Source organism: Tasmannia lanceolata, unplaced genomic scaffold (genome assembly GCF_043159265.1).
Source record: "Tasmannia lanceolata isolate RefF3 unplaced genomic scaffold, GAP_Taslan_0.1 ptg000002l, whole genome shotgun sequence".
Lineage (NCBI taxonomy): Eukaryota > Viridiplantae > Streptophyta > Magnoliopsida > Canellales > Winteraceae > Tasmannia > Tasmannia lanceolata.
In genome coordinates this window covers 31,271,949-31,299,377 of record NW_027518679.1, presented here as the reverse complement: position 1 = coordinate 31,299,377, position 27,429 = coordinate 31,271,949, and the positions used below count along the sequence as shown (strand labels likewise).

The following is a 27,429-nucleotide window of genomic DNA, read 5'->3' as shown; positions in this document are numbered from 1 at the left end:
AGGAGAACGAGAGATGAGTGGAGAATATGTCATCACCACCACCTCTTCATTTTCTTCACCTCAAGAGCATTTAATGCTAAGGCTTGGATAGGAGAGACAGAGAGATGAGTATTAGGAACATGTGTATTGTATGTCCACACTTCAAAAGTCAGAATGTTACTGGTGTAAAATTCGATTGCAAGCTTTGGGATCTATGAATTTTGGCATATGTTTTCTTTTGGATTTTACTTTTCTATCTAGTAACTTTATAACTTGAGGAATGATAGATACAAGGTAGCCCTTGCATAAACAGCCGCAAAAGGGCTCTTGATTGGATCCACATCATCAAATGTAACTGATTTTACTTTTTCAACCAATTTTAAATTGTAACTGAAAATGAGGTGGATCCAATGAAGGTCCCTTCTGCGGCTCTTTATGCAAGGGCTCCCTTGTATCTATCATTGCTCTTATAACTTATATCACATATTAAGTATTAGAAATAAGAGAGTATAATGTTGGTTCCTGACATGAGCAATAGGATATGAGAGACTATAAATTTATGAACTACTAATTATGAGAGCTCCAAACTGTATGTATGAAATAACTTTTAATTTCAACCATCCATTTGCAAGCCAAAAAACCAAAGGCTACAATCATCTGAATTGAGTGATGTCTTAGATATGGCTTGTCTGCAATCAAATGTCTCAATTTTCTACCTGAAAGCTTAACATGGTCAAGATAATAACTTTATTTAAGACAACATGATAAAAATACCTGAACCAATTAAATCTAATCCATCGACGAATGTTTTTTTTTTTTTTTTTTTAAATCTTCCTTTCCCTATTTCTACTGATCGCTCGGCTGATTTTACATTAATTAGCCATTAACTCTTCACAAATCTAAAAAACTAAGCATCGACACACAGAAATTTTAGAGACAAACCTCCATATGAATAAGGAAACTCTTATCCACAGCATCAATGCTTCTGTAGCTTCTGTTACTGCTTAGCACACTCCTTTCTGCTGTAGCCACGCCCCACACGGGGCTTGAAAGGGTGTTTGGAGAAATTATATATGTAACTATATAGCATCTGGGACTAAAGATCCACGCAAAGGTAGGAGAGGATAGAAGCTGCACGTCGTCTTGTTCTCTGGCTGACCTTCCACTTCTCGACAAGGACCCTCTTTATATTGACACAGCTGGAGACCACGGTGGCAACTCCGGCCGAAGTCACAAAAGGGCAATACACCATGTGGCAGGACTCGAGTCGGGTACATCTCTTTACGAGATGTCCTAATCCAATGTCTGTTATTTTTCGACAGTGTGATAATACTATGTCCTTGAGTAGAGGGCAGCCTTCCCCTAATTCAGCCAGTGCCATGTCCCCTAAATTCTGGGAAAAGACAAGTTCATGCACATATCTCAGTGTCAAAGCACGCATATATTAGTGTCAAGTGAATGGATTAAGAATTTTGATAAAGAATAAAAGGGCTATACTTTGAGGTCCAAAACTGATTATTGGATTCAAAATAATCAGTTTTTTTAAAGGTAAATGCTTTATAATTATTAAAGATGAAAGGGGAAAGCCCCGCGAATGGGATGGTCAATACAACAAGGAAGACACAACAAGAAGATGAAAACACAAGGATACCAAGAGTCACGGCAAATGCTTTATATTTATTAAAGATAAAGGGGGAAAGCCCCGCGAATGGGATGGTCAATACAACAAGGAAGACACAACAAGAAGATGAAAACACAAGGATACCAAGAGTCACTGCAAATGCTTTATATTTATTAAAGATGAAAGGAGAAAGCCCCGCGAATGGGATGGTCAATACAACAAGGAAGACACAACAAGAAGATGAAAACACAATGATACCAATAGTCACGGCAAGAGAAAGTCAAGAATCTCCAACCGGGGCCTAGTAACCTCCGTCCCCTCCTCTTTTCAATCCTGAATCACTTCCATCAAATATACAAATTTCTCAGGGTGGGTCTCCCTAGGGAAAGAACACTCTCATCTGTGAGTCTAATGCCCCAGAGGACAGCCCTCATTTCCGCTGCGGTGGAATCAAAGATCCCAGTCGGACCAGAGAAGGCCCACATAGTAATGCCCCTCTTGTCCCTACCGGCCCAGGATAACAAAGACTGGATCCACGGCTTAAACAACCCTGGTCCAGGAGGGAGCCCATCTGGGGCGGGGAAGGCACATTCGCCTAAGCACTAAGGCAAATCTCTCTCCACGACGCTCTAAGTCACTCCAAGAAACAAACTGAAATCAGGGGCTGCCATTAATCTGCATGGGTTTAGAGTCAAGCAGGGGCTGTCATTAATCTGTACTTATGTTTCCATCATGGTGGAGGGGGTGCTTGAGCTCTCTACTGGTTCCTAGATAATGTTTCAGCAGTATCTGCTTCTTGATGCTTGCAGGATGGGCAAGCAAAAGGAAAGTTGGTTTTCTTTTGGTGTGCTTTACTGTAAAATTTGTTTTTCTTTTGGTGGGCTCAACTGTAAAATGCTATACACGAGGGATGACTTGTCCCCATGTCATCCCCCTTGCGTGTAATATGACTACAGCGATCAATAAAATCGTTACCTTTCAAAGAAAAAAGAAAAAAAAAAGAAACAAACTGAAAGCAAGAAAGAGTTTTCACCCAACAGATGGAAGGAGATATGACTTCAGGGCATTAGATCAATAATCAGTTTTGGACTCACATTCAGCTCTCAAAATAAAAAACAAAGAGGGCCCAAGAGAAATGATATGGTGTAGACTATGTTGCATCAGTACGGGGGTACGAGTGTCGGAATACAACACAAGTATCGAGTCTCAAATTTTAATTTTCTTACATAATAATATATGGTTATAACAACTAATATCAATATAGGTTAAATAGATATGCTACTAATATTGGCACGACAATGTTTCAATAATTGCACAAACTCAGCTTGTCTTTTCTTTTTTAATTGGCTTCTGAGAACTTTTTGGGAATTGTAATAACCGTTGAGAGCTGTTTAAATAATAAAAGTAGACAATAGATATAGTATTTTATTTCTATTTAAAAACCTGGGTAAAACTCAAAACAAGCGGTAATTGTAAAGTTCGGGTACCAGTATCGAAATAAAAAAAAATAGACAAAGGGATCTAGAAGTGTCTCAGTGAATACTGAAGTATAGAATCTGAGACATGTCCGACATGAGTATGTCACCCATTTAGAAGAATTCGCAGCTATTAACAGTCTTGATTGGAAGCAGGAGTAGGAATCACCAACCGCTCAGTCGGAAGTGAAACAACCATACAGAAGTATGGAAAACTCTCACGTCCAATTCTTTATTGGATGACTTACACGATGGGACCATCACTTAACAACCAATTGGGTGTTAAGACACCACCTATGAGCTGGTCCCACGAGACAGCTTTCCAACCAAAGATCAGACTACTGTGAAGATGACAAGCCAGAAATTTGTGTGGCAGATCAATCCTCAATAAAAAACCATCATAGAAATTTGTTCTCATAGACCTAGAATGCATATGTGCACAGCTCATATGCTACCCACATACATGGATTTGAATTTCGGTTTCGGAGTCCGAAACCGCAATTTCGGCCGAAATACTCAACTTTTGGCCGAAATTCGGTAAAAAATCAAAGCAAATACTCAACATTTTTCTGAAATTTCAGTATTTCGGCCGAAATTTAAAACCATGCCCACATATGCACATGAATCAGAGACTTGGTTTGCAATGGTCAGTCTACATATAAGCATACCTGAAGAACACTAACATCCAGGTAAACGAGTTGAGGGCAACCTCTTGCAATGGCTCTCAGTCCAGCATCACCAATTTTGTGACACCCACTGACATTTAGATGCCGAAGTGAGCAGCCCTGACCAATAGCAATGAGGGCATCATCACCAACCCTAGTAATGAAATGTTGAATAAGGTCAGATGAAATCCATGTATGTGCCTTAGACACTTCATAAAGTGTACGATTACCAAACAGAGATGGCCAAGAATGGCATTAAAAACTATATGCTACAAAATAATAGAGAAATTAATCCCAATGCATACGGTAATATGGTTTACATGATATTTTTGGGCAAATCGAATATTTCCATAGAACTAAAAGCACAAAAATCGGAAATTTCAGAACATCAAAGTTTATTCAGAATCAGGATTTAATCTTCCACAGCTGTTGTTATCTAGAATTTAAAGATTATTGATCAGCCTAAATGGTTCAATTTGTTAGAGAACGTCGAAAGATGAAGTAAGCTGCAAGAACAAAACTTCAAACCAGATTATAATTGTTGCTTCTTTGAATTGTATTTGATGTTTAATGGAACTTACAATATTAAGCAACTGACATGCAGCTATAAATGCCACTTAGCAACGACTAGTGAACTTGTACCCAGATGCAAAAGCCAAGGGACAGGGCATCTTTACCAGAATAATATGATGATAAAAATGGTAATATCATGGTCATAAGGTTTTGGCTCCGTAAGGATGCTTAAAAGGTACAAACTTAAAAGATGTATAACATCATTCAGAGCACTCGACTAGTAAGCAACAATAGGAGTTTAATTAGATAACAAGCGTTTATTATCTGTCTCTGCATACAAATCACTCAATGTAGCATGAAATCATGAGGATCCACCAGGATTTTAGTTAGGTCCACATTAATTTAGAGATTAACGGAGCTAATGAATTAAAACTGACCTCTTAAATATATCTCTACTGAGAACATCAAATACATGGGTGAAAAGAATTGCAAAAGGATTTTTTTTTTTGTTGAATTTTGATGGGTCCGGTATGGGGAATCCAAGCCCATCTGGTATTTGTGGTGTTCTCAGGGATGAATTCGGTTCAGTTATATGGGCTTTTACAGGCCCAGTTGGAGTAGCTGATGCAAGTGAAGCTGAAGTGCGTGCCGTCCACCAAGGAATCAAGTTCTTAGGATATGAAGATTTGAATAGAGTTGTGGTGGAAGGGGATTCACTAAATGTGATAAGGTGGCTCAGTGGCTCCCACCCTTATCCGTGGAGGTTTGCCGCATATTTTGATGAAATACAAGATAAGATAGGGGAATTTTCAATTTCCTTCCAACATGTTAGGCGGTCTGCTAATGAGGTGGCTGACAGATTAGCAAGAGATGGGGTTTCTAGGGCGACCGTGGAATTATTTGACTTCCTTCCGCCTTAACACCTCTCTCTCATTGCCTAGGTGCAGGCTTCCTATTGTTCTGTCTCTTTTCCTTTTAATAAAATTGCTTACCATTCAAAAAAAAGAAATGCAAAAGGATCAGCAACTTGTTTTGACGATGAGGAATCTTGCAGAACTATAGTCAAGGCAACTACAATGAGGCTAGTTCTGAGTCTTCTGACATTAGCTAACATCTTTGTGAAAAATGCATTCCTGCATAGATATCTCAAGGAAATCTACATAGAGAAACCACCCAAAGATGTTACCTAATTTCAGAACGAACATTATTGTAGTTGCCTTTTAAATATATCTCAACTGAGAACATCGTAGTCTCTGCATATAAATCACTCAAAGTAGCATGTCATCATGAGGATCCACCAGGATTTTAGGGAGATCCACCTGAATTATGAGATTGATGGAGCTAATGAAATAAAACATTATAGAGGATCTAATAAAAGTACAAAACAGATCAGTATAGAAAAAAAAAACCTTTTAAATATATCTCAACTGAGAACATCAAATACATGGCAGAAAAGACCAAATCCCTATTTGATACATTACAATATTTTACACCCCTGAAAGTGATAGGAAGGAAAATGGTTGAAGAATTGAAGACAGTGTAGGTTCAAATAAGGGAAATTTCAAAGGCCAAATGAGAGAATAAGATAAAGCAGAAATCAGATGGAACAGTGGATAGATACAAAGCTAGACAAGTTGCAATAGGACCGCAAGTTGGTCTTGACTAAGGAACCTTCAAGAACTATAGTAAAGGCAACTACAATGAGGTTGGTTCTGACATTATAAAACATCTTTCGGTGAAAGCTTAATCAGATGGATGTGAAAGATGCGTTCATGCATGCATGGATATCTCAAGGAAGTCTACATGGAGCAATCACAAGGATTTGAAGAAGTAAACAAATGTGCATACAAGCATAAGACCATAAATGGGCAGAAACAAGCCCCTGAAGTTTAGTTTGCCAAGCTGAATAAAGCTCTTCAGCTCTGAGGATACAAGATTAAGTGTAAGTGACACTACTATTTCCATACAAGTGACACTACTATTTTACAGACACTAGGCCAGATATGGTTCTCATACAAATATATATTGATGACAATATTATTTTTTTGAATGAGCTTGACAACATTATTATTACTGGCAGTGATAACACAGAAATTGATAGGTTCAAAAGTGGTCTTAAATAAAATTATGACATGAAGGATTTGAAAGAACTTCCCTACTTTCTTGGTACTGGACCGGAGAGAACCAAAAAGGAGATGACTCTGACCCAAAAACGTATGCTATGGATCTTCTCGGCAGATTTCATGGCCAATTGCAAGCCTATTGCAACAACTAATAAGTTGAAAAGTGGTCTTAAATAAAATTTTGACAATTAAGGATTTGAAAGAACTTCACTACTTTCTTGGTATTGGAGTGTAGAGAACAGAAAAAGGATGATTCTGACCCTAAAACATATACTATGGATCTTTTCAGCAGATTTCATGTCTAATTGCAAGCCTATTGCAACAACTACAGTCTATAATAAGTAGGTTAGCAGTATGGATGAAGAAAAGGTAGCAGATCCTCAAATGTATAATCGTATAGTTGGAGCATTTCAATACTTTACACGGCCAACGATTACCTATACATTGGATCAAGTGAGTCAGTTTATGCATGATCCAAGGAAAGAACATTTTAAAATGCTGAGTGGGCAGGAGAACTTGACACTTGGATATCGGTTACAGGGTACTGGGTCCTTGTGAATGATTCTATATTTCATGGAGCAATAAGAAACCGGACGGTGGCAAGATCTGGTGTGGAAGCGAAATACAGAGCCACAGCCTCTACTATTGCAGTGACGAATTGGTTAAGACGATTACTTCGGTATACACATGCTTTGAAAAGAAAATGGAAGGCATTATTTTGATAATCAAAGTGCAATCAAATTATCACAAAATTCAACATTTCATGCAAGAACGCAACATATAGAAATTGATTTCCATTTTGTTAGAGGAAGATTGAGAAGTGGTGAGATAGTTCCCCTCCTTGGCCCAAGCAATGATCAAGTGGCAGGCATCTTTACTGAAGGCCTCACAAGTGATCCTCATTAGCATTTGTTTGACAAGTTGTACATGTTCAGATATATAATTCAAATTGATGGAAGTGTTGGAAAAGACCCATAAATCACACGTCTTGTTATGGTGCATGCACACTTGTTACACGTTTGACAAGTTGTACATGGTCAGATACGTAGTTCAGCATGCAGGGAGGGTTAGAAATGACCCATAAGTCGCATGTTTTGTTATCGTGCATACCAAGGTTTTAAATTTCGGTAATCACGGAAGGGAAACATTTCGATTTCGTTACGAAATTTCGGCTGAAATGTAGTAAAATCACAGAAACATTTCGGTAGGAAATTACAACCGAAATCCATGTAAGATCTTCACCGCTGGTTTTTCCTTTTTATTTTTTGTCGTTTTTTAGAAATATCTTAAAGGAATCTCATTCTTTTTATCTTTTCTGCAAGTGAAGTTGATTTTTGTCAAGGTTTCAGTAGAAATGTCGACATTTCGATATAAACTTTGCTTTTTTATATGAAAAGTTGCATGTTTAGCATTTTTTTATTGAAAATTTAACGAAATTCCGAAATTTCGACCGAAATCTTGCATTTTTCCAAAACCAAGTGGATTTCATTTCGGTAGCAGCCGAAATCGAAATATTTCGGCTGAGACGAAATGATTTGGTCAAAATTTAAAACCATGGTGCATGCACACTTGTTATTCTGGTGTACAACTAGTTTGGTTGGCTCTCTCTCTCTCTCTCTCTCTCTCTCTCTCACACACACACACACACACACACAACAATTTATGATAGTTTTTCACTGAATACACTTGTCCCTATACCCAAGTAATATAACATGCATGCCTTCTTAGAGCTGAGCTGAAAGGTCTAATCATGTATATGGCCCAGCTTTTGGGGGAGGCCAGCTGTTTTTTTTCCTTGGGGGTGGGGGGTGGGACTTAGTTAGGAATTGGGATGGAATTTGGCGAACTCCAGAGGATTTGAGGAGTAACACCTTAGTCCTGCAAGACTTTTTTGTGCTAACTCGAATCACCACCCTTACTAACTAAAAAGTTAAGGGATTTAGCCAAAAATCATGCGCCCTTTATTAAAACGCCCACACACGAGTTCTTCTCAAATGGATGAAATTTAAAGTTCTATTGGCCTCTCCCCTCAAATTAGTATATTATTTCCAATCAATCTTTTCTTCTCAAGAGGCTATATTTTTCCACATATTTTAATTCCTAATTACATTTAAACCTTTGTCGGGACTAACTAAAAAGTTTAGGGCTTTAGCCAAAAATCATGCGCCCTTTATTAAAAGGCCCACACATGAGTTCTTCTCAAATGGATGAAATTTAAAGTTCTAATGGCCTCTCCCCCTCAAATTAGTATATTATTTCCAATCAATCTTTTCTTCTCAAGAGGCTATATTTTTTCATATATTTTAATTCCTAATTACATTTAAACCTTGATGTGGAAAAAGAGTCTTTGAGCAAGGATTCTATAGAGCCTTCAAGGAGGAAGATCAGGGAACTTCAGAAGCTGAGGATGGACATTAACTTTGGTAAAGATTTGGAAGGGGAGAGGGTTTCTAGTGATCTGGAAAAAAAAAAACCTAGCGGGAGGAAGGGGAAGCCGTCTGCCAAGTTAGATTTATAATGAAGATTGTATCTTGGAATGTCAATGGCCTGAACCATCAGGACAAAAGAATTCAAGTTAAGGAACTGGTTAAGAAGATTAAGCTGGATCGCATCTGCTTGCAAGAAACCAAAATGGAGTCGGTTAATAGGGGAGATCTTAGAGGGTTGGGGGTTCGGGCTGAGTGGGAGTTTTCCTTTGTAGGATCTAATGGTGCCTCGGGTGGTATTCTAGTAGCTTGGAATGAGAACGTTTGGAAAAAGCAGGAGGAATGGAGAGGAAAGTATTCTCTGTCGATTGCTCTGAAAAAAGAGGTAGATGATTCGATGTGGTTGTTTTCCGGAGTTTATGGTCCGGTTCTTCGAGTGGAAAAGGTTCTGTTTTGGGAGGAACTGGAGAAGGTCAGAGATGCTTGTCCTCTGCCGTGGTGCATTGGGGGTGATTTTAATGAGATTATGAAAGTGGGGGAAAGATTAGGTTGTGTAAGAACCAATTCTCAGATCAAAGCTTTTGCTGATTTTGTGGCAAAGTTTGAGCTAATAGATCTTCCTGTAGAGGGTACTTCCTTCACGTGGTCCAGAGGTCCTAGTCGGAGTCGTCTTGATAGATTTCTTATGTGCTCAGGGTGGCTGAATTTAGTTCCTGACAGCTCTCAGAAAGCATTGATGCATTCGGTTTTGGATCACTGTCCCCTTCTTCTTGACCTTCATCTTGAGTCGTGGGGCCCTCCCCCTTTTAGATTTGAGTTGGCTTGGCTTAGTTTCCCCCAGATGGAGGATAGATTGGGGAGTTGGTGGTCTTTATACAGTTTTGAGGGCCCGGCGGATGTGGCGATTGGGAAAAAACTCAGATTTGTTAAAATAAAGTTAAAAGAATGGTCTAAGGAGCAAAATCAGCAGGTAAATAATAGAAAGTTTTGGTTGAAAAATAGGGTAAAAGAATTAATAGCTTTGGAGGAGTGTGGTTTAAGTTCTGAGGAAGATCGGCAGGAGTTAGGAAAAGTTAAACAGGAACACAAAGGGCTATTGCTGCAAGAAGAAATATCTTGGAGGCAAAAATCAAGGGTAAAATGGTTGGTGGAGGGTGATAAGAATACTGCTTATTTTCATGCTATGGCTAGTGCTAGAAGGAGGTTGAACAGAATTGAGTCTATTTTAGTAAATGGTGCTATAATTAGCTCCAAGGAGGAGGTATCTTCAGCCATAGTTGACTTTTATTCTGCTCTGTATGCTTCAGAAGGAGTTCTTCGCCCCATTCCTGAAGAAGTGGAGTTTAAGAGTTTGAATCTGGAGGTTAGCTCAAATCTGGAACAACCTTTTGCAGAAGAGGAAGTTGAAAGAGGTCTTTTTTCGATGCCTAGAGATAAAGCTCCTGGACCCGATGGTTTTTGCCTAGCTTTCTTCCAAGCTTACTGGCCGGTTGTGAAATGTGATATTCTAAGATTCTTTAGAGAATTCTACGAGTGACTCTTGACCGAGGCACAGGGGCTACTTTTATAACTTTAATACCCAAGATCAAAGGTGCTACTAAGGTGTCTGATTTTCGTCCAATAAGCTAGGTAGGGTGCTTGTACAAGTTGTTGGCTAAGGTGTTAGCTGATAGAATTAAAGTGGTCTTAACTCATATTATCTCGGATAGTCAGAGTACGTTTGTCAGTAAGAGGCAAATTTTGGATTGTTCTTTAATTGCGAATGAAGTTATCGAATCTTACTCGAAAAGTGGAGCTGGAGGTGTGCTATGTAAGTTAGACATGGAGAAAGCTTATGATAGAGTGGATTGGGATTGCTTAGATTTTTTGCTTGGAAGAATGGGTTTTGGGAATCGCTGGAGAGGTTGGATGAGAAATTGTATTTCCTCTGCGTGGTTTTCCATCTTGGTAAATGGTTCTCCAAAAGGTTTTTTCAAGTCTTCTCGGGGTTTAAGGCAAGGGGATCCCCTTTCTCCTTTTCTTTTTGTCATCATTGCGGAAACTCTTAGTAGGTTGACGAGTAAAGGCTGTTGTTTGGGTCTGTTTGAGGGTTTTGTTATTGGATGTGATAGAGTGGAAGTTTCTCTTCTGCAATTTGCTGGCGATACCATTCTTTTCTGTGCCCCTGATAGGAATATGATTTTAAACTTGAAGGCTACTCTAAGATGCTATGAATTGGTTACTGGTCAAAGATCAAATTTTAGGAAATCTAGCTTGTTTGCTATTAATCTTCTCCCTTCAGAAGCTGATGAGTTTGCTAAGGTGATGGGGTGTAGGCTGGATTCCCTACCTTCCTTGTATTTAGGGCTTCCATTGGGAGTGGGAAAACATGGAAAAGAGCTCTGGACTCCTATAGTGGAAATGATAGAAAGAAGATTAGAAACTTGGAAAATAAATCTTGTTTCTAAGGGTGGGAGACTCATCTTGGTCAAGGCAGTGTTAGCTAATATACCAATGTATTATTTATCTTTGTTCAATTGTCTGGTTAGTGTAGTATTGAGAATAGAACCGATTCAAAGAAGATTTCTTCGGGGAGGTGCCAATAGTAAGGGTGGTATACCCTTAGTAAAATGGGAAAACGTTTGTGTTCCGATAAAGAATGGTGGTCTGGGGATAAGAAAGTTGAGATAGTTCAATCGTGCAATGTTGGGAAAGTGGCTTTGGCGTTTTGGTATGGAACAATCGTCTTTGTGGGTAAAGGTGATTGGTAGCAAATATGGCTTTTTAAAAGGGAATTGAAGCTCGGATGATTCATATAGCAAGAAAGGTGGGACTGTTTGGCGAAACATTGAGGTTCAAGCAAAGATTTGAGGAGGATATCCAGTTTAAAGTTTACAAAGGGGATCGTATAAAATTTTGGGTGGATGCTTGGTGCTCTGATGAACCCTTAAAGACTCTTGTTCCTGATTTGTTCTCGGTGGCTTTGAAGAAAGATGTGTTGGTGTGTGATTGTTTTGAGAGCGTGGACACCAAGGTGGTTTGGAAGCCTAGCTTCAGAAGGAATTTTTTTGACAGGGAGTTAAATTCCATTTCTCGGTTACTTCTTTTGATTGAGAATTGCTATATAAAAAGAAGTGGGGTGGATAAAAGAATTTGGATCTAGGACCCATCCGGCTTCTTCTCTGTGAAGTCATTTTATTCTTGGTTGGTGCATGCTTCAGGCTCCCCTCTTGCAGCTGACGTTTGGAAATTCCTTGTGCCACCATCAGTTTCCTTTTTTGGTTGGGCAGTTTGCTGTGGGAGGATTCAGGCCATTGAATTTCTTAGAAGAAGGGGAGTGTGGTTGGTAGATTATTGTTCGCTTTGTATGGAAGATGGTGAATCTATTGATCATCTGTTTATTCATTGCAAGGTTGCAAGGGAGATTTGGGGCCTCATTCTGTATAGGTTTGGTATCTGTTGGATCTTCCCAAACTCTATACCAAAACTTGTGTTGAGTTGAGATTTTGTGCCTTGGAAGAAGAAAGGAAAATTGCTTTGGAAGCTGTGTTTGATAGCTTTGTGGTGGGTTATTTGGAAAGAAAGAAATTCGAGAGTTTTCAATGGAGTGGCTAAGTCATCTTACTGGTTATTTATGAAAATTATTGTTTTGGTGATTTTTTTGGCGAAGAGTCTTCCTCAGTTTCAATTTGTTTCAGCTTTTGATCTGTGGGAAGGATGGAGAATTGTGTGTTGGGAAAGGGTGAGGAGAGAGAAGATAGTTCAAAGATGGGAGGCTCCTAAAGGGTATTTGAAAATAAACTTTGACGGGTCTAGTTTGGGTAATCCGGGCCTGGCTGTTATTGGTGGCCTTGCTAAGAATTCTGTAGGAGTGGTGTCTTGGGCTTTTGCTGGCCCAATTGGTAGAAGCGACTCATCTGAAGCGGAAGTTAAAGCGGCTTTTCAAGGAGTAAAACGCCTAAGTATGGATATGTTCGATTAGGTGATTGTGGAAGGTGATTCTTCTAACGTAATCAGTTGGCTATCTGGGAAGGTTGCACCACCGTGGCGATTTCTTACCTGATCTTGTTTCAGGTTCATCCATAGTGTTTAAATTTGTTAGAAGATCAGCCAATGGTGAAGCTGATTCCCTTGCGAGATCGGGTGTCCATAAAGAGGGTTTGGAATGGTTTGATCATCTCCCTCCGTGAAATGTATTTTTAGTCTTTTTTTAATGTAATTTTTCTTTTCTTTGTATTTTTGTGGACCATCTCGGTTCCATTCTTTCAATATATTGCCATTTCAAAAAAAAAGGAAAGGAATACAGCAAATGCATTGCAAAGAGGGTTTTAAACTCTTCGATCAACTAAGTCAGCACAGAGTAGAATGAAATGACACCAGCACACCAACAACAAGTATCAGCATGTCATAATTCTTGTTATAGGGATGTGCATAAATACCTATAAATATCATGAAACAATTAGTTTTTCAGAAGAGTACAAGAACACAAATAAAAGACATTTAAGAAAATAGCAAATTTGAAGGAGGGTGAGAAGGAAATTAAGTCGGGAGTAGGAGTAAGATTTTCACCTATCACAGAAGCGAAGGCTTAGGTCTGTGAGAAATTTACAGTTCTCACCCACAGCAATAATACCCTTGTCTCCAATCTGCTAATGAGAGGTATGAGATAAGCCAAATCCTTAAAGCAATATATATACATATATATATAATAAAATAATTTAGTCAATTGCAGTGCCTAAAACTTGACCATCACAATGACAAATTATCATATAGTCCCACACTCCCACTTAGAAACTACTTTCACCATTTGAAAATTTTAAATCACTAATTTGTGGTAAAGAAGTGGTTTCGAAGCAGGAAATCAAGCATTTCCATACAAATTGAGCAAATCACCAGTCAATCAATATAAAAAGATCAACAATAAAAGAGAAAATTGCCATTAAAAAAATAATAAAAGAGAAAATCTAAATTAGACTCTTTGTTCCGTACAGTCAACAAAACTGACTTTTGTTCCTATTGCTCCGTTTGGTTGCCGGAATTCTTTTGATTCTTGGGACTTTTGTGGAAGGAAAAAAAAAATACTCCCAGGAACCAAAATAATCCGAGGAACCAAAAATAAGCTTGCAGAAGATTTTTTTTTTCTTCCCAACAGTTCAAGCAACAAAACAAAGCATTTTTTTTCCCACCATAGTCCGGTCAACCAAACATGGGATTTTTATTTTACCGGGATACTTCCAGGGAGTTTTTTTTCCCACCAATCTCCCAGGAAGCTTTTTGTTCCACAAAAATCCCAAGAACCAAAAAAATTCTGGCAACCAAACGGAGAATTAAAATCTTGTTATTCCACTGTTTCCCTGTGGTGACAGAGCATATTTACCACATGAAACATCCTCTAGCTGGGAGTGGACCATTAGCCCGTGTCTCTAGAAAACCATCTACGGAGGTTGGAATATCTATACCAAACTAAACAAAGTGATAATTGGGAGCCAGAACCTGGCAACATAGGGAGAAAGAAGACGAGAAGATGACCCAGAAAGAAGACGAGCAGATGATCCACCAATTCTGTAGAAATTAGAAACAATGCACAGGTTAATAATCTAGTAGAACTGAGACAGATCTAGAAATGGGAGTCCCAGTGCAAGAGCTTCCTGCCATTGTGGGGTCTGGGGAGGGCTAGATGTACGCAGCCTCACCCTTGCTTTGCAGAGAGGCTGTTTCCGTGACTCAAACCAGTGACAAACAGGTCATAATGGAGCAACCTTACCGTTGCACCAAGGCTCGCCCTCTGTTGAAAAATAACCTTCCAGATCCACCACGTCTTCAACTGGATTAGATTCTATTTAGGATGAAATAGGATGAAACCAGAGAACAGGGCTTATAATTTTCCAAATTAGTGCCCTCTGAATAGCTACTAAAATACCTGAGAATTTTCTGGAAAACTACACACAAATCCAAGAGAGACTAACAATTCAAAGCCCTCTCTTTTTGGTCTGTTCCGGGGTGCGGACATCAGTGGTATGATGCTGATGTCAGCAGTATGGATGGTGAAGAACCAACAAAAACACTGAAGAAAATTGTTTGGAACCTGGGACTAGATCAATATTAACATGGGTGCTCCTAATGCTAAGATAAAGATCGTGCTTTTGTTTTTAACAGGATCAGATACCATAAAGAGAAATTCGAGAGTAATGGACTTTACATTCAGTGATTCGTGTTCTCATAAGTTTATGCCCAACATAAAACAAAGAAAGAGTAATGGACCATTAAGTGGTCAATGGACCAAACCACTATAAAGTACAACACATCCCTACATTTTAAACGGGCACCAAGGAGAAAGGGACAAGAAGACAATCAATGAAAGCATTTATGACATTAAATAGGTCAATTTAAAGAGGATGGCGGTTAATCTACTGCAAAAACTTTAATGGTTTCCCTCCATGCATGCATCCGGTATCTGTGATCACTGACTAATTATATCATATTAAATAGTTCAAACTGTTTAATATCTAGATTCCAGATTCCATGCATTCTTTAGCATGAGAAATATCATTGTTGGTATTATATGAAGTAATAAATACAAAGATTTAATGTGGCTGGAATTGATCACATGTTTAAGTTTTGAATATGGTTGATTCAGAGCACTGTTAAAGATCCAACATGTGCCTCATTTTTCCATCATGAGAAACATTCAATTGGTCAGAGTGATTTGTTTATGGTTTAGTTTTCCATGGAAAGAAATGTGCACACGGAACCAAAATACTTACTCATGTGAAAACATAATTAGAATGCCAAAGAGACCATTCAGAGATCATCCAAAAACTAATAATATGGAAAAACTACAAAAGCAATCAAAGAAAAGATCCAAAAGAAAACCCAAGAGGGCTACCTCGTAACAACGTCGAATATGAAGTTTCTTTAAGTTCCTGCAACCCTGAGCTATATTACATATTGCATCATCACCAATATTTGAACAGTCTACCAAATGAAGAGCTTGCAGGAGTGTGCAACCTCGGCCAACTTCAAGAAGACCATTATTACCAATCCTTTGGCAGTACAACAGCGCCAACTCTGAAAGGCCCCTGCAATCAATATAAGAGAACTGTACACTAATCAGGACTGAGACATATATGCCTACATTTCATCAAGTCCAATGCATCATACCATTAGAAAGATAGCCGTAACCGAACATTCCATAATGTAAGCAGCAAAGGACAAACCAACATAGTCGTAACCGATCTCCATGTAGTTATAAGCCTTCTCTATATCTAGCTGGGCATGGATGACAACTCATCCGTGAAGATTTGGTATTTACAAAGGCACTTGCACTAAGACAATTTCAAAGCAGTTGTTTCAAGCTGGGCATAGATTGCATCTATGCACCAGCTTGAGAGGGAGTGTTGAGAGTTTATGTTAGATAGGATAGGACCCACATCTCAATGTAATTGAGTTATTAAAGAGTTAGTTTTAGGTTAATTTGATAGGGCCCATCTTAGATGATCATAATGGCCTCTAATAATTATGAGATAGTGATATTGCAAATAGACAATTCATGGGGTAGGGGATCCAACCCACATGAAAAAAAAATTACTCCTCTTTTTTCTTTTTTTCATTCTTCTCTTCATATTCTTCTTCCTCCTCCTTCATGAACTCAAGCAATGGTGGTGACCTTCTCTTTTTGAATGATGAACTTCTAACATCAACAATTACAAAATAGATACAGTTCTACAGCATACTTTAGGGCTCAAAACTATATATGGAACACTCGTGAGTAATCAAGACCACACCAATTAATAGCATCCAAAGTAGATAACCAACGGTCCAAAATTTTCATGGTAAAAAAAGCTAGGCATACAATGAATGCTGTCCAAGCCAACCATCAGAACAAAACACACTAGAGGAATTAAATTACGAATAACGCTGAAATTATTATCTATGATAACGTATCAAAAGCTAGGCATATAATGAATGATGTCCCAGCCAACCATCCGAACAAAACACACTGTAGAAATCAATTACAAATAACGCTGAAATTATTTTCCATGATAGTGTATCAACCACATATTGATACACACATAGTTAACAATACACACACACACACACACACACATATATATGTATTATATATGCATACACATATGATAGCATTGTTCTTATGAATGATATGTTCAACAACGTATTTTTAATTAATTAAACTAAAAAATGAGCTCCATTTGTATGGTGCGCAAGGACAGCCTTTCTTAATGTAAATCTAGGCGGATCGCATTACATTTTTATTTTCCACATAAATTTTATTGTCTTGCTTTTCAACTTCAAGCATTGCAATTGCAAGTGTGTTGAAAGCATTTGGCAAGCTTTTTCACTTGTCTAAATCTTTTTTTATGGTTCTCTTTTCCTCTTTATATTTTTCATTTCTTTTTATCTTTGCTTTTCTTTCATGAAACCATGTCCATCACACACCTTCTTTACTGGTTAGATCAATGATTTGCTTCAAATAAAAAGAGAATGTGAAAATTATTTCTAATTTCACACACAGTAACATCCATGAGATATATAAGACTTCTTTTTGAAAAATAATCGGAAAAGGATGGCTTGGTAGACAATTAGAGTAAAAAAAGACCTGGAAAATATGCATTGAACGTTAATGCAATGTAGGTAATAGAACAATAATTCAAGGATTCTGCAATTGTTGGAAAACTCAGACTAGATTCAATGGAGAAAAAAATTGAGTCAGGCAAGTCAACTCGATAACTTGAACGACTTTCATAATGCTTGAATGTGGTATAGTTGCAAGTGTGGGAAGCATATGTGAGAAGCATAACCGAAAGCGAACTGAGGGCTCTAAAATAGAAAATGCGGAAAGCAAAAAAGCAATAAAGAATCAATGAGAAAGGTAAAGAAAAAATATGCGGAAAGCGTCATAGGAAGTTAACATGAAGAATGTAATAAATCTCATTAGAAGCTATAGAAACAAATAGGATCATAGTAGGTTGGGGAGGAAGGGTTAATGTAAGTTAGGGTTGCAAGGTTAATGTAGGATAGGGTAAAAAGTGGTTAAAGAGGAATTCACGTCTAATTAGAATTGCAAGTATATAAGGATTGACAATTCTACAAGCTTGATTTTTATTCATTTGGATTTAATGTTGAGCTTTTGACAAAAAAATCACATGTGTAATTTGACACTTGAGATGATTTTTTAAGTTTTAAATACACGCCTTTGTCATTACCAAAACGGGAAGACACTCTTTTAGGAAACAATAATCACCTAAATAAGAAGTGTACTCTTAGTTAGGAATAAGAGTGTGATGCAAGCAGGCTTCTGCTAAATTTGGGAAGCGAAAAGAACTTAGCTTTTGACCCAACTACGGAGCTCTTGGTAACTGTGTGGTAAACTTTCTAACTTAGTATAATTTGACAAAAAGTAAGGAATAGTTCTCTCTTAATCTCTCAATGATAGGAGCAAATCACAGTAACCTCACTTTGTTATGTAATAAAAACAAAGTCACACATAGTTTATATATTATGCATAACTATACAACATTAGAGAAGATAATCCCAGGGTTTTTTTTTTCTCCTTTTCCTTCCAACCTACTTAGCAGCCACATGTGCGAATTTGGGTGAAGGGTGGGTTCTATCTACTCGATCTATCTTCTTACTTTTCGAATGTGTTTTTCAACATATCACCAGCCAAGAGGCGAGTGGCCTGTTTCTTGGCTGCACTACAAGTCTACAACATGCCCAAGAGGAGGAACTTCCAAAGGCAATAAAAAGGGGAATCTAATGGCGCATAAAAGGGTGGGCACATATATAGAGGTAGTTTTAGGTTAACAAAATACAAATATATAAAACCACAAATGTTAAAAAGAGGGTAACTTCAATGGTTCTAAATTTCCTCAAAATTTCCCCAAAATGACCGAAATGTTTCCATTCTCATCCACGCCGAAACGAAATTTATGTTATTTCATATTTTTTTGAAGGGACAATTTACATTATTTCCTTTTATGTCATTATTTCCCAGAAATTTTAACCGAAATTCTTGAAATTCGACCAAAATTCCCAAAATGCGACCGAAATGGTCGGAATGACAAAAAAATGGAAAGATATAATTATTTGCATTTCATTTTATTAATGCGGAGAATGATCAAAGAGAGATCATTCTCCGCATTAATGAAATGAAATGCAAATAATTACATCTTTCCAAGAAACAGTCCACCCTTCAAATATCTCCTACCGTCATATCAGAAGATCAGGTAATGGGGTAGTGGATGGGCTTGCAAGAGATGGGGCGCGAGGGGAGGTTCTTGAGCTTTTTTATCATCTCCCTCCTTGACTTCCTTCTTGGCTTCTTGGTTTTCTATTTGTTTTTCTGATTTCTATCTTTGTATATTCCATCTTTGTTTTCTTGTATTTGACCATGTCGGTCCATTTTAATGAAGCTGCTCACCACTCAAAAAAAATGTGGAGAATGATATTTTGTAGGCAACATTATTGAATTGCACAGCAAAGTAACCGTACTTGTGGATGGGATGTGAGATTGGCATGGGACTAATAATACCTCGTAACTCTATGTTGTTGAGTCTATTGACATAGAGTTGGGGTTCTGAGAGGGGTGACGGATTATTGTACTTTCTTATACTTTTTTGCATTGTACTACTTTATTGACTTTACTATTCTAGACATGCGTGACAACGCATGTCACTAGGTGTTCGATGTGATTAAGCAATTATGGATGGTTTTGTTGCTTATGTGATGATTTATATGTGTGTATTTGTTTTTATTCTAGCATTTCCCAAAGTTTCAACTTAAAATTTCTTCATTTGCACATGTTTTTTAGAAAATTAAAAACTTTCATCATTTGCATATGTTTCCATGATTTTAAAAGATTTCCACCGAAATTTCCACCGAAACCGAAATGAATCCGTTTCCGTGATGACCGAAACCGAAATTAAAACCTTGGTAACTTCTTTATCCATTTTCAAGCTAGATTTGCAAAACTGGGTTCAAGTTTCAAGACTTGGCCATTCCACTGAGTTATGTTGTCCTACAAACTTCAGATTATTCTAGTACCTGATAGAGTCATGCAAGAAATGGTCCATGTTTTTGGCCCATCTGAGTCAACTCAAATGTACCTAATGTTCCAACAATGCATTGTCTTGTAAAAAAACTATATTTAAGACTTTTCAACTTCCAAATTGCATGCATTTACAGAAGCTTCCAAGAAATCACTACGAAGAAATGATCATCATATTAAGCTAAAAGAAGCATATATACGAAAGGATTCAAGGAGTGCACAAATTTGCTAATCTGCACTCCAACACAATTTAAAAATAATATCATCCATGCAATCTTTTGATAAGTTATAGGTATAAGCTTTAGAACAGTTGAAGGTAGAAAACGTACGGACAGGATCTTCCAATGAACTCAAGTCCAGATGTTCCGATATTGTGGCAGCCATTAACTTCAAGATGGGTTAGTTCAGTGCAGCCACCGGCAATTGCTTCAAGACTCTTGTCACTCAAGAAATAGCAATCACTTAGAGTAAGATTGTTTAGCTTCTTACAGCCATTTCCAATTGCACAAAGGCTCCTACAAGATGTATACAGAGGTGAAAACATATAGAGTCGCAAAAAAGAAATAGAAAATGGTCAGTTTTATTACCATAATGGAAACTATAATGAAAATGGACTAGCTCATTCTGTACAATTGGTTTCTACTAGAAAATAAATGAAGCAACAGAAGGCAGATGAAATAAATTTGCAACAACATTGCAATATTTTATGTACTCTTTACTCTTAAGAGGGCCTGCCATGTGTGGACAAAAAATGCATAAGGTAATCCTGTACAATTTCGATCCGTATGGAGTGGGTAAAGTTCATAAAAAACATGAAGAAAGCAAATATTGCAAAAATTTACAACATTACCAAAAGTTCTTCATGCACTTCAAAGTGAGCAGTAATAAGTAAAAATAATCACCATTCAATTGTTAGAACTTCCAGTGTTCATTATGGAAGGAAATTAAGCACAAGGGTTGAGATTGCGAATATAGAGAATTTATATGATGGGTGGCCGTGAAAACACGTGAAGTCTAAAAAAAGTAGGTACGGCCCACTTTTTTTTATGATCCAAACCGTTCATCTGTTTGGGCACAACGTAAATAGGTTGTGCCCCAAAAATCATTTCCATAGGATGATCCTGACCCTCCGATCTGTAGAAGATTCCATAAATGATTTTTCGGGCACTACATATTCAGATCAGTTCAGATCAGAGGGTTAGAATCATCCTATGGAAATGATTTTTGGGGCACAACCTATTTACATTGTGCCCAAACAGTTGAACGGTTTGGATCATCAAAAAAGTGGGTTGTACCTACTTTTTTAGACTTCACGTGTTTTCACGGCCACCCATCATATAAATTCTCGCGAATATAATACTTTTATTAGAAATACTGGTTCAACTTTTTTTTTTATGACATAGGGTACTCCCACCCCAATTTTTAGGGCGGACTATTCCCTACGGATGCGCACAATCACTTGTAAACCATGCACATCGGGTAAGCCCAAGGGGATTCAAAATCGCGTGAATGGGGAGCAAACCGGAAAAGATAATGCACAAGAGAGCACGGTTTTTTTTTTTTTAAGAACAAAATACTATATAGGAGGATTAAAGAGTCGAGGAAGAATTATAAACCTGTCAGTAAATCTTTGGAAACTGTACAGAGCCAACAACTCCAATGACAAACAAAAGCAGCCCACAGCTAGCAAAGCCTCATCCGTAACATTTATGCACTGTAACTTCAAAGCCTTCAAGCATGGGCATCCTCGAGCTACGGCAAGCACCCCTTTGTTCTTGATGAATTCCGAATCCAATGACAAGGTCTGGAGGGATGTGCAGTGAGACCCAACTGCTTCCAAAGAGATATCAGTTATCTTTGCACAAGCTGCGACACCAAGGGATTTCAATGACTTCCCACATCCAACAGCTAATTCAGTCAAACCCTTATCGGTCAAGCCTTCACAAAAACGCAAACTCAAATCTTCAAGCTGCTTACAACACTCCCCCACGGCTGCAAGACCTTGATCTCCAACGTAACAACCCTGTACACATATGTAAGAAACTCTCATGCTTGTAATTTCAAAAAATAACCCCTATGTAGCAATAAAATATGTGAAATGATATCCTCATCCCCTTGTTTTGATAAGGGCAATCATCTTCACTATGTTATACATCATTTCAATAGGATTTTGATAGCTTTTTAACTTTTACTTTTTAGGAATTGTAACAGCCTTTGACACCTAATTGGAACAGTGTAAAATGAAAGGCAAGAAAGGTTGAATTCTCGGGTTCAACAGCACTCCTATTGGTGGCATTAAAATTTCCCTCCCCTTCTGCAATTGGTATGGCTCCCCTCCAATAGAGGAACTGGTCATCATAAACAAGAAAATATGGACGGATGGACCAGCCCTAGCGATAACAAGAGAAGGAGCCAGCTAAAAGAATTATTGGACAGAGGGACTAGAGTTGAAATTCACATTATAAAGCTATCATGACAAGCATACTAGTTTAGAGTCGGGGCAGTGTGGCTTTTCCATAACTTCTATCAAGTATAGCAAATAGCATGCACCAACTAAAGTTATAATGCGTTAATAAGCACTATGTGCCTTTCACCATGCACATTTTTCGCATAAATAACCTCACACATATCACGATGGATGAGCAACTATCAACTATCATAGAGTCTGCAAAACCAATTAGATGATTAAGGGAAGCATCCAGTCAGACAGAACCCTTTTTTCATCAAGATCGAAGCAGGTTTCAATGGCAACCACAACTTACCAGAACAGTTTATTAAATATTACATATTGCTACTACATGGATGAGATTTATTTTGCATATTAATCCATTAAGAACATCATAAGATGAAATTTGAACGATCAAAACTAGATCGCTTTGTAGGGTAGAGATCATGAATTCAGCAGTATCCAAACTTTGGAATGCCCAACAAATATTATATGATGCAACAAACTTTTAATTTTGACCATCCTTGAAACCGTTATTTTAAATTTCCACTGAAACCGACACGAAAAATCAGAAATATTTTTGTTTCCATCCCCCACTGAAATGCATACCGAAACCAAAACTGTAAGTGTATTACTGGTATACTACATCAGTATGTGTTATGCAATTATATTTATATAAATTACATGTGAAATGTGGTGCATGCATAATGTATAAATATGCATCTGAATTACATGTAAAGTGTGGTATGTACTGAATTATCAAACATGCACAAGGTGCTCGGTGTTGTTAAATCATTATGGATGGTTGCCATGCACAAGGTGCTCGGTGTTGTTAAATCATTATGGATGGTTGCCTTGCGCCCTTGCTTATATGATGGTTTTTAAGTGTGTATTTGTGTTTATTCTAGCATTTCCGGAGCTTCATCTTAAAATTATATAATCTGCATGTGTTTCCATATGTTTATGTGCATTTACACAATTTCCACAAAATTTCCAACCGAAAACTAAATGTTTCTGTTTCTGTGACAACCGAAAGCGAAATTTAAAACTTTGCTTGAAAGTGAGAATGTAAAACAAATATCATGCACAATTCTGGACTTACTATTTTAAATTTTCATGCTATATAACAAGAGAATCCACCTGTAAGTCCAAGGATTTCAATGCTTTACAATTCTCTGCAATGGATTTCAACCCAGTACTTGTTACGTTAGAACACCATATTAAGCTCAATTTGTTCAGTCTTGGACATCCTTCAGCAAGAACAGTTAGACCATCATCAGATAGAGTGGAAGATTCCAAGTCACTTTCTTCAGACCCGCTATTTGTGGCCACATAACGAAGTTTTGAAGCTGAAAGTGCAATTTTATTACCCCCACGACGCTTCCTCTGCATGATGAATAAAGGAACCAGTTCTCTTAGCATACAAGATTACAATACAGTAATAGCAAAAGCTCAATTGAACTCCTTGCTAAGGTAAACAGTTTATGGAGATTGGCATGCAGTGCAATGGTTACTTTGAATTAAGAAAAGGCAAAACATTATATGAGCATTGAATGTGATATAAAACATTTAAGAACTAAGTTTTTGGTTGGTTTAAAAGATTAACTAAAAAAGAGATAACAATCCGGAAAAAGAAAGGAAAAGGCAACAATAGCCAAAAGAAAAAAGTAAATATTCAGCATTTCGCCCCGATCTTCCAATATCAGCACAGTTAAGATCATAGTTTGCTAGCTTATCAGCATTAAAAAAAAAAGTTTAGCACCAAACAAATGTTAAATGGAAAGTGAATTGGTGCCTCATTTATCATTGTTCACTAGCATGAATCGTTTCCATTAAGTACATTTTTACCACAAATATTGCCTACCAATGAACCTCAACAAATCCTAGTCTTTTTCCTTTTCTTTTATTTTTGTTTTCCTTACAAGTGAAACAAATGATTTTAATCCAAATTCAAAGATAGAAAAGGTACCCCAGAAAGGAGAAAGTACAATCTATACATCCACCATATAATTCCATGGCATATAAGACCTGCCTCCAAAAATTTGCCAAATAATAGGTGCCCACGAGTTGCCTTTCTGACATGCACAAAATCTAACCAATCCCAAAACTACCAGGAGATTATCAAATTCTCCGAAGCAAGGTAGAAAACACAAAGAAGGATATTCCTTTTTAAACCAATGGATGGTGAGAACCAAATCACATTAAATCTAAATCTCCAATGGACAGAACTCAAATAGAAGATCGATGTCATGACATGATGCTGCTCTTGCCTCAAAGCATGAGCTGCTACATCTTGACCAGTGAATGCTGGGGTAACAGATATTGATTGTCAACCCTCCAAAGCAAATGGATGAGGGCGCTCCTCCTTTCCCTGCAGCTTTTTTACAACTAAGATTGAAATTTATCTTGACCAAACCAACTCAGGGTACATCTGAGAATCAGGGGGGCAACTCACTGAAGTATTGCAGCAAACATCAATCCTAGACCTGAGTTAGTCTGCCAATATAAAAACCCTTTCAAAAACACTAAAGGTAATGCCTCTGCTTACTGCCATCAAAACTAGCCAAAAATGTCCGTTAAAACATTAATAGTATAGAACCTAACAAAAAATTGTAAACATATCGTCCAATATAACCAATGCCCAAGTTGTATCAGACAACCGATACAGTGTCCATATCATTTCATGTTCACATGAAGACTTTGAACTTCATTTTTTTTGTCATTTTCAAATGGGTTTTGGGGCAGGCCAAAATGCAGACAAAGAAAATCCTACTATCCTATTTGACTCAGCGCGTTCAGAGTCTCGGTTGACGAGGGTGAGTACTCAGTTGACGCAACAAAGCACTCGGTTGAAGCAGTCATAACTCGGTAGAGTCAAAAGAGTTTTTGAATGATTTTGTTGGGCATGTTGATGATGAAGGAGAAAAGTTGAGAAAGAGAGAGACATGAGAAAGATGGATAGAGAAAAGTGAAAGTCGAAATCAGACCTCTCACAGAATATGATATATGTATATATATTACTGGGGTTGTACAATGAGAAAGACTAAAATACCTTTGGACGGGCATATAATTACTTTAACTCTTCTAACAATCCCCCTCCAGCTGGATTATATATTTTTACCAAACCACTGGAAAAGTCTAAGTTGAGTGATATTTGTAACTGAAGTATTGCAACAAACATCATTACTAAACCTGAGTTACTCTGCCAGCACAAAAGTCCTTTCAAAAATAATAAAGGCAATGCCTCTACTTACTGCCATCAAAACTAGTAACAAATGCCCATTAAAACATTACTACTATCGAACCTAACAAGAAAAAAATTCTTCCAAGGAGCCATCTCCCAACTCACCTAAAGGTATGAAAGAGAAGATGGAAAAACCCAATCAATTCCGAACCTAGAAAGATACTGCTCCAAATCTCCCTTGCCACCTTGCAATGAATGAAAATATGGTCTATCAATTCCCCCGCCGCTAAGCACAACAAACAATGATCCACTAACCACATTCCCCATTTCCTTAGAAAATCAATCGTTTGGATACAACCGCTACAAGCAGCCCATCCAAACAAACAAACTCTAGGAAGTGCTTGGATCCTCCACACGTTAGCTACAATAGAAGTCTAAGAACAAGGCACGAGATGATTATAGAAAGACTTGACGAAGAACACTCCAAAAAGTCCCAGATTCATACTCTTTTAACTTTCGTCCACCCCAGACGAACTAATTGAATTTAATTGAATTTTAATTGACATGAAAGTTCAATTACTCCGCTATTTGATTAACGGTAGCCTATAGAGCATTGAACATCTCTACCATCACCGTCAATTGTTTTTCTCGCTCTCCATGGAAAACCATGGAACGTAGCAAGGTTCTGATACCACCTGGCGTAACCAGAAGCACGAACGTCTTAGACCCCGATCGGAATAACCTTTGAATCCACGAAGAACAAGAATTACCAACGCTTTATCTAATTAAGAAAGTGAAATTTTCTTTAATTGCAAAACAAATGTCCAAATTTTATAAAGCCCCCTAGTCTCTTTCCTACTAAAACTCCACTTTCTACTTATTAAAACCTATGGACTCAAATTCTAAGAAAATGCGAAAATTCATATTCATCTAAAACTAACTAATACCTAGAATTAAAAAAAATCTCTAACTCATAAAAAATTGAAACAAATAAACTAAAATAAGAAGAACAAAAATTAAACTAAACCCAATTTCCATTGACGTGTAATGCTGTTGGGAAATTTCTCAATTTATTCAAAAACTCAAACGATTAAAATTTAAAAAAAAAAAAAAAAAAAAAAACTAGTTAGGGCTTACAAGAACAGGACGAGGAATTCCGTGCCCTAGAGAGGAACCAGCAGAGGGGAATGGGGAAGAAACGGGTAATCTCTCGTCGATAAAAACGTTTCGGATGTCGATAAATTTTCGGACGATAAGACTGACGAATATATCGGGGGAGCCAGATGAGCCGAGCCGAATAGTTCGGCGGCTGGATCGGTCGAGTTTAAGCCATCTTTTGCATACGAGTGAACATGAATCGCATGTGGATTTGAAGCCATCGAGCCGACGGAAAATCTCGAGGAGTAGCTCGTCGGGAAGTACTGTATTTATCAGATCGCGCCCTCTCATTGAATTTGAGATTTCCCAAAATCGCGCGAGAAATTACAGAGAGGCGAGGGTTTGGATTTGGGAGGTTTGAGAGGAAAAAACATGAGGACATTCGTTTTAAGGTGTGTAAGAAAAAGGAGGAAGGGGATGGTTTTGCCGACCTTGTATTTTGGTATTGACACCCCCATAGATTTTATGGAGGGTCTAGATCTATACAAATGATATGTCCCACCATATGACCGGTCCAGATCATCGAATGAATGGCGTGTTTAGATGGCCAATAGATTTGGACCATGTCTATTGGTAATCCCAACCATCCGATCCATAGAGATTTCCATAATATGTAGCTGATCTACAGTAGATTGGAGGGCTAGGATCATTTGAGATTTTATATGGTGTGAGCTCTTATATAGTCCATTACTTTTCAGAAGGTACTGTACGGACCACATCATAGGATGATCCAAACTGACCATGTGATGGGACACAATGTAAATATGTTGTGTCCCAAAAATCATTTACAGG

The 27,429-nt window shown here is 37.8% G+C and overlaps 1 protein-coding gene across 1 annotated transcript; it reads right to left on the bottom strand.

The window, feature by feature from the left end:
* Nucleotides 1-571: 571 nt before the first annotated feature.
* On the bottom strand, nt 572-27,014 carry LOC143867266 (F-box/RNI-like superfamily protein). The gene is made up of 8 exons (XM_077376075.1): nt 26,617-27,014; nt 23,436-23,681; nt 21,466-21,872; nt 20,179-20,364; nt 15,668-15,860; nt 13,351-13,427; nt 3,744-3,894; nt 572-1,372 (listed from the first exon to the last, which is right to left on the bottom strand). The coding sequence occupies exons 1-8, from the start codon at nt 26,926-26,928 to the stop codon at nt 1,076-1,078; spliced, it is 1,869 nt and encodes a 622-aa protein (XP_077232190.1). The 5' UTR covers nt 26,929-27,014; the 3' UTR covers nt 572-1,075.
* Between the last annotated feature and the right edge of the window lie 415 nt (nt 27,015-27,429).

What these genes read in the sequence shown, in the direction of transcription:
- LOC143867266 (XM_077376075.1), bottom strand. Translation starts at nt 26,928, where the DNA reads ATGAGAGGGCGCGATCTGATAAATACAGTACTTCCCGACGAGCTACTC. An exon ending in ATATTCGACGTTGTTACGAG is followed by an intron (nt 13,428 to 15,667) that starts GTAGCCCTCTTG and finishes TCTCATTAGCAG; the next exon opens with ATTGGAGACAAGGGTATTAT. An exon ending in AGCCTTCGCTTCTGTGATAG is followed by an intron (nt 3,895 to 13,350) that starts GTGAAAATCTTA and finishes TTTCATTACTAG; the next exon opens with GGTTGGTGATGATGCCCTCA.